Genomic DNA, 8,167 nt, shown 5'->3' with positions numbered 1-8,167 from the left:
CTAATATGCCTAGAACAGATTACCTTTTGTAATGGCACCACTTTTAACAATGTAAAAAAAAATATTGCTTGGATTCTTTAAAACACAGCATTAATCTACACGAAAGATGTATTTCAGTACCCGAGTATGGATATGGTATAGGAGTTCAGATAATCATAAACCACATCCTTCTAATACTACCCCATGAAAACCAACTATGAGTAAACAGTAGCGTGAGCAAGTACAAGTGAAATGTATTTACTATATTTCATAGAAATGTCTTTTCTCAACCGAAAACAACAACTGAAGAGTGCTTCACATCTAAGCACCGATTACTAACATATTACTGCTCTATGTGTAGGCTACAGAGCAGTTCAGAACAACAGCTACAGGCATGACCAAGCATGCTTGCCAAGAGAAAGGAGACACTGGGCCCCAACAGCCATGTGTCAAGAGTGTGTGCATGCTGTGGCTTAAAATAAAGTGCAAAGCCAACAAACATTCATTGCAGCGGTTCTTGATACCGTGCTACGCTTCTTGAGCATATTTAAAGTGGGTAAGCAATCTAATCTATGAAACATTTATTTATGTGCTCGGGTAAAGATGAGGCGTTATTTTATATAAGGTAACAGTTATGTGTTATGCAAATGTTACTTACTAGTTAAAATACTGTACATTGCAAATCACTAAAAAATATTGGACTTGCATATAAAACTAAACAAGCAGGATGGTAGGTATCAGAAAGTCTCTAAGACAGTTGCATATAGCATGAGCTCCCTCTTTAGTATAACAACCCCAGGGGGAATTCCCTAAAAATAAAATCTATTTATTCTGAAAAAGAAAATCATTTCTGTTTTTGATAGCATCCCGTGCTTTTAACAAAATCCTCCAACATACTGTGGCTCCCCTGTGTTGGTTTATAGTGTGCAGGAAGCATCTACAGTAGTTTGGACCTGCACTTCTGTCATCTCTACAAGGAAACACCCAGTGCATTAAAAGTGAAGCTCAGGATCATCTTCCGACATTTTGCACCATCTCCAACTCGCCTCTACATCAAGAATGCATTTAAAATGAACACACAGGAAATATGGTTCTTACAGTACCTCAATATTTCACGTAGCACGTCTGCGGTACAATCAGCTTTATGAACTCTGCTTTCAGGCGCGGAGGAGGGAAAAAAAAAAAAACTTTCCAGCGTCACTTCCTACTTTGTAACATGAGCACATCGCTTTAAATCGGATCTAGCCCTGAAAAAGGTTCTGTATGAATAGTATTGTATTTTAAATATGCATGAGTATTTTTAAAAGGAGTGCTTTTCGCAGTAGGCACTGCAATAACCAGTGGATATAATAAGATACACTGCTGGAGTGATAGATAGGTAATGTTTGATCCTGCATTGATCAGCTAGAAATGCATTTCCAGAAAGCATTTGAAGTTTTCTTATAAGCTGTTATAAGCATTGCCTCTGGAAGGGTAAGATGGTATGTAAGCTACTGAAACAGCCAACGGTTAATTGTTTACTACACTGGAGATGAAGCTTTATAATCTGGCACATCCAGATTGAGACGTCTGACCCAAATAACATACACTCCCAGCACTGCCTGGCATTATTATTCATTGGCCAATAAGCGGCGGCGTAGATCGTCACGTGCTTTCAAAGCGCATTCATTAACTCATAAGTGTTTTAAGGATTTTAATACGCGTGCTGCTTCACGCGCGTGGGTGTGTGTTTGATGGAGCCTTTTCACAATCAATTTAAATCCCGGAATGTGCATTAATAACCTAATGGTCTAAGACGTTTGACTGAGGTTTATTGTCACCTTCGTATTTATTTCCTAAACAGCATTAGCAGTAATTTTGTATTCATTGTGAGAAAAACAAAACACGTTCACAGCTTTATCGATCTGGTTCCAACGCTGGTCTTGCGGTAACCATAGCCCCGCCCATTTTACTGTTCCATTTTTTTGCTCTACCACACCCATTTTTACCCAGGAAGGGCGGGGTTCGGAAACTGTTCACTATTGCATACTTTGAGTTTTTTGTTTTGCATTTAGTAAAACTGTTTATTGAACTAATAAAATAATGTTAAATATCTTTAGTGTTTTATCTGCGTTGTAAGATCCTTTGCATAATGATTAATTCCGCTTTTGTATGTATTTCTTTGTCGTATTTGATTTGAAAATATTACGTTCACAAACTTTTATTTTGACATCCGTTTTAGCAGGACCGGATGTCAAGCCAAAATTTGGGCTCGTTTACTTTGTTTCTAAACCATTAAATGTGTATTATTTCACTAAATAGCACGCCTATTTAATGCGTATCCACAGATGACATATTATGTTGTTTTAAAAGCTGCTTTAAAAGGGAAACGTCAGTTCGCAGCACTTTATGAGCGCTGGGCTGCATCCCAAATCACATGCATTCATACTAAGAAGTATGACAAGCTAGTAAGCTGACATTGGCGCGTTACTTCGTTTGACATTTTTAGTGCGTAGAGAGCGGTTTGGGACACGGCCCATGAGCAGCCGTTATTGTAAGTGAACGAGGCCAAAGTTTTAGAAACGTTTTGTTGATATTATGTAACGTTAACTATTCGCCTTGATAAGTGTTTTTTTTTTTATTTATTAAGATGTTAACAGTGCAAAGAGTTGTTTTATCCTCACGGCCAGGTAAGCAAGATGTCTGTTATCGTCCTGTATTATTGGTGTTTATATATTCTGGTGTACTTTATGTATTTATGTTAATGCAATGATATGAACACATTAAATATTTCATTTTGCTTGTGCAAAGGGAAAAATGGCGCTCCATCTCCTGATAACTTCCGTGTGGAGGAGACGAGTTTGTGCACTGAGCTGAAACAGGGAGAAATCCTCGTCAGGACGCTGTATCTGTCTGTTGACCCCTACATGGTGAGGACAGACCTCTAAAATGTGATTATTAATAAATTTAAAATCAAGTGTATGAATTATTGTTTGTATAAATCAGGGGTGTCCAATCTTTAAACAAAATAAAGAAAGAGGTCCAGATTACATAGGACTAGTCACCAAAAATATGATTTATGAATTATGCAAAATGCAATTTTATTGACCACAGGAAAGCAGACTATCTATCTATCTATCTGGCTGGCTGGCTGGCTGGCCGGCTGGCTATATATCTGTCTGTCTGTCTGTCTGCCTGCCTATCTGTCTGTCTGATTGTCCATCTGTCTGTCCGTCTCTCTGTCCATCTGTCTGCCTGCCTGCCTGCCTATCTATCTATCTATCTATCTATCTGTCTGTCTGTCTGTCTGTCTGTCTGTCTGTCTGTCTCAAATTCAAATTCAAATTTTATTTGTCACATACGAAATCATACACAGTACGAGATGTGGTGAAATGCTTTTTACGACTGTCTTACATAAAAGAGGAAAGAGGAAAAAAAAGACAATGTGTAACAGAAAAATGTGTAAAGAAAATGTGTAACAAATATAAAAGTGTAAAAATATAAAAGTATAAAAGCAAAAACAAGAAATATATGTGTATATATATATTAGTACAATATAGTATATGTGAAAAAATAAAACAATATAAATAAATATGTGTAGACTCTATAATGTACAGAAGATACAGTATATGAATATATGTAGATAAAAGGGTCTGCTAAAGTCAACATTGAAATGGTGTTGCAAAAGAGTATAGTATGTACAGTGTGCATATGTAAGATAAATATATAAATATATTGTAGAAGTGTATATGAGGCAAGATATAATGTCCAGTTTAACAGGGAGTAAAGTGACAGTGCAGTGCACACACAAAGATGTACAGAGATGATGTACAGTGAGTGTTATTGTGTGTACAGAGTAGTGCAATATTAGCATGTGCAACAATCAGCTGAGGTAGAATGTTATGTTGTGTGGGGGTAAGAACAGAGAGTCCAGATCCTAGGTGTACTGGTTGAGGGCCCGAATGGCCTGCGGGAAGAAGCTCCTCCTCATTCTCTCTGTGTTCGCCTTCAAGGAACGGAAATGTTTCCCTGACCTCAACTGACCTGAACAGACTGATCTGTCTGTCTATCTACCTGTCTGTCTATAAAATTAAGTCGTTATTCATTTTTAGCACTTTACCTAAGGACTCTTTGGTAACTGCCTTAATAACCTCCTCTCTTCTGGCAAGTCTGTCCACTAGATTTTGGAGCGTGGCTGTGAGGATTTTTGTTTATTCAGCCAGAAGAGCATTAGTGAGATTAGATACTGATGTCAGACAAGGAGTCCTGGTGCACAGTTAGCATGCCAAAGTTTTTTTTTTTTTTTTCGGTTGAGGTTAGGCCACTGTGCAGGACATTTGCGCTCTTCTACTGTAATATCGACAAATATAGACATCGCTTTGTGTACAGGGGCATTGTCATGGTGGAACATGTTTTTGTGCCTCTTAGTGCCGGTGAAGAGAAATTGTAATGCTGCAGCAAACAAAGGCATTCTAGACAATTTGGGGCTTCCATCTTTGTGGCAACTTTGGGGGAAGAACCACTAATGGGTGTGATGGTCACGTATCCAACTTTTGCCATGTAATGTATTTACAAACTAGAAACCAATTATTCACATTTTTATGCAAAATCAAGTCAGGAAACGGATATGAAGTAAACAGTTACAGGTGAAATAACTGTTTTTAAATAAAGCCAAGAAGGAAGTTTAAATTATTAGAGTTGGGCAAACAATGGTGATCAGTATTCTGATGGTCTTTTGGTGATCACACTGGTGGGGAGGTGACCGAACTCATTGTGTATAATGAGGAGTTTTGATCGTTTTTAGTCGTAAACATCTGATCAGAAAAATGAGAAAAGCTAGATGACTAGGCGCTATTTTGAATTGCCAAAGAGATCTAAAAAGTCAGTATACAAACACTACATTAAAAATACTGCATGTTTGTATCACAATATTTATGAAAATTTGAAAATTAAATGTCAAACTCGAGTTTGTTTCTGTGAGGAACAAATAGAGGTAATGAGTGATATAAAAGTACTGACAATATCATGAATATTTGAGTGTTGAGCATGATTTATGATGATAATTAATACATGTCAGGGCAAATAAAGTATGTAAATATGCTAATATACTTTAACCAGAGCTGATTATACTGTTCACATGTCCAGCGTTGTCGCATGAATGATGATACGGGTGCCGATTATCTGCTACCATGGAGGCTTGAAGAGTGTATTGATGGAGGTGGAGTTGGTGTGGTGGAAGATAGCAAGAACTCACATCTGGCCATCGGTGACATTGTCACCTCCTTCAACTGGCATTGGCAAACTTGTGATGTGATTGATGGCAACTCTGTAGAGAAGGTATTCTTTAGTTTCAGTGCATGCATTAGAAGACATGTGCATGCTTTATGTTAGACTGCTTAACAAAATTAGCACTTTTTTCTGGTAGGTTAACCCCAGTATGGTTGATGGCCACTTGTCATATGTTCTGGGTGCAGTAGGCATGCCTGGACTCACTGCTCTGCTCGGAGTGAGAGAGAAAGGACATGTGATTCCCGGGGCTCGACAGACCATGGTGATCAGTGGAGCATCTGGAGCTTGTGGATCACTTGCTGGACAGGTGATTTTTTTATCTTGTCCCATGTATTATGTCAACGTAACTTTTGACGTGATATTTCTAAATGTAGTTTTGTACTGTAAGATCGGCAGATTGGACGGCTGTGAGAGAGTGGTTGGGATCTGTGGATCAGATGAGAAATGCCAGACGCTGGTGTCGCAGCTCAGGTTCACAGCAGCTGTGAATTATAAGAAGGGGGACGTCTCGACAGCACTGAGGGACTGTTGTCCCAATGGAGTGGACATCTACTTTGACAATGTCGGAGGTCCTATTAGTGACACAGTCATATCACAGGTGAGAGTGTATGTTTCTATCATCCGACATCATAATTATGATTACATAGCCTATCATCAAATTATGGTGTTTTTCCCCCTCACATAAAAAAAAAAAAACTTAGTTATATCATAAAAACCAACGCCATAGTTTTAATTATTTGATGATGACAGATCATCCCACATGATCACACCTAGATGTCAGCAGTGTTGGGCAGTCACATGACAGATTAGCTAATAGAGCCAGTATGGCACAAGCAGTTATACTATAGAGCTTGAGTTGTTAAGCAGCACTGATAATGGCATTATATCAATGAGAAATCATAGCATTTTAGCAAAAATAGCATGATATAAAGCAAAGATTTTAAGTGATACCTATTCAGTGTTACACAGTTATTACTCTGTAGTAAAGAGTCATAGAGTGAACGTCCATGGTCTGAGATCTCATTAATACTAAAATGTCCAGAAAGAGAGATGAGTCTGATTTGCAGTGATTTCCCTTTCAGGGGAAATGACTATATGTATCAAACAAACAGTTAGAGTCCAACATTGGTACTGAAAATAACAAAATTGTTATGTAGCTAATAAATTGTGTGTATAAAGCATCCATTTTCTTACACTAGTAGAAGTTTTTGTGATTAGGGATTTTTACTTATCTCCAATCTGTATTGTAGATGAACAGCAGCAGTCACGTGATCCTGTGTGGGCAGATTTCTCAGTACAATAAAGACGTACCCTACCCGCCTCCACTGAGCGAGGAGACACAAGAAACTCTGTGCCACAAAAATATTACCAGGTACAAACTTGTCACTTTTCTCACCCAGCAAAAAAACTATTATCAGAGCTACTGATGTTTCGGATCAGAGGTGATCTTTCAGTGTCACCTGAGCAGCACAATCTTTTTGTAAATATCGAGTCCTAGTATTCATAGTCCACTAGCTTTGATGCCGTCTGCATGTTTCTTTTTATAACCTGGAATGTGTTTGATTTATTTATATATAGGGACAGGTTTATGGTTCTGAACTACATGGATAAACATAAGGAAGGTCTGGAGCTGCTGAGCCAGTGGGTGAAGGCTGGCCAAATTAAAGTAAGAAGGCTGACTTTGTAAAGTAAAATTTATTATGGGCAAATATTCAAACAAACATGTATGTGTGTGTGCTGCAGAAATTATTCTTTAATTCGATTTACTTCAGGTGTTAGAGACTGTGGTGAATGGAATAGAAAACATGGGTGGTAAGAACTAAATCATGATTAAAATCATATTTAATTTGTGAATATTACATTCTTATTTAACCATGTGCAACTTTTATTACAGTGGCCTTTTGCTCTATGATGTCTGGAGGCAACATTGGAAAACAAATTGTTAAAATTTCAGATTGAGCCACGTCACCTGCAGAGGATGCTGTTTATCCCCCCCCCCCCTTCAAGCAGCTTTGTATATCTTATTTACTTTTCAGTTTCAATTACTATAATATAGTATACTATTACTGTATTATAGTATAATCTTACCCTGCACTGGAACACTAAAATGTCAAATGTTTTGGGACACCAAACCAATTCATTGAATTCAGGTGCTGCATTTCAGGGGGTTTGGCTTGGCCTCTTAGTTCCAGTGAAGGGAACGCTTAATGCTTCAACATACCAAGACATTTTGGACAATTTCATGCTCCCAACTTTGTGGGAACAGTTTGGGGATGACCCCTTCCTGTTCCAACATGACTGCACACCAGTGCACAAAGCAAGGTCCATAAAGACATGGATGAGTGAGTTTTATGTGGAGGAACTTGACTGGCCTACACAGAGTCCTGACCTCAACCCGATAGAACACCATTGGGATGAATAAGAGCGGAGACTGAGAGTCCACAAAGTTGGGAGCATGAAATTGTCCATAATGTCTTGGTATGCTGAAGCATTAAGAGTTCCTTTCACTGGAACTAAGGGGCCAAGCCCAACCACTGATAAACAACACCCGAGTTCAATGATTTGGAGGGGTGCCCCAAAACCTTTAGCAATATAGTGTATAAGTGTGATGTGTCTACATAACACTAACATGTATATTGAGAACATGATGATCATGGTGTGCTGTGGTGGACGCTGTCTTGAAAATGGTTCACATGAAGGTCAGGTCTACTTAAATCGCAGCAAATGAGCTGTTTTTTCTGGAAAACATGTCACTAAAATATTTTTTTCCCCAACAGTCACTAATCACACTGAGAACATTGCTGTTTTTCTTGGATCATAGTAAAAAGGCTGTTTGTGCCTGAAAATTAACTTTTTTTTTAAATGTTTTAACTGCAGAATCATAGCAATTATCTTCCAAGGGGTTTACCAGAAATGTTTA

General features: G+C 38.2%; 1 protein-coding gene across 3 annotated transcripts; it reads left to right on the top strand.

Moving 5' to 3' along the window:
* The first annotated feature begins 2,090 nt into the window (after positions 1-2,090).
* ptgr2 (prostaglandin reductase 2) lies at positions 2,091-8,135 on the top strand. 3 transcript variants are annotated; one of them, XM_058399037.1, is made up of 10 exons: positions 2,095-2,512; positions 2,609-2,648; positions 2,770-2,888; positions 5,104-5,295; positions 5,384-5,554; positions 5,636-5,845; positions 6,498-6,619; positions 6,826-6,913; positions 7,020-7,059; positions 7,142-8,135. In XM_058399037.1, exons 2-10 carry the CDS (start codon positions 2,609-2,611, stop codon positions 7,204-7,206), a joined length of 1,047 nt encoding a protein of 348 aa, XP_058255020.1. In that variant the 5' UTR covers positions 2,095-2,512; the 3' UTR covers positions 7,207-8,135. The 3 variants fall into 3 exon arrangements, 2 of the variants coding, with proteins under 2 accessions (XP_058255020.1, XP_058255021.1); XM_058399038.1 differs by lacking the exons at positions 2,095-2,512; positions 2,609-2,648; positions 2,770-2,888 and having other exon boundaries at positions 5,155-5,295; positions 5,433-5,554; XR_009205772.1 differs by lacking the exons at positions 6,498-6,619; positions 6,826-6,913; positions 7,020-7,059; positions 7,142-8,135 and having other exon boundaries at positions 2,091-2,512; positions 5,433-5,554; positions 5,636-5,651.
* Positions 8,136-8,167: the final 32 nt, after the last annotated feature.

The sequence above is a fragment of the Hemibagrus wyckioides genome, linkage group LG09, assembly GCF_019097595.1.
Source record: "Hemibagrus wyckioides isolate EC202008001 linkage group LG09, SWU_Hwy_1.0, whole genome shotgun sequence".
Lineage (NCBI taxonomy): Eukaryota > Metazoa > Chordata > Actinopteri > Siluriformes > Bagridae > Hemibagrus > Hemibagrus wyckioides.
The sequence above is the reverse complement of the archived record's forward strand: the minus strand, read 5'-3'. Positions and strand labels throughout refer to the sequence as shown.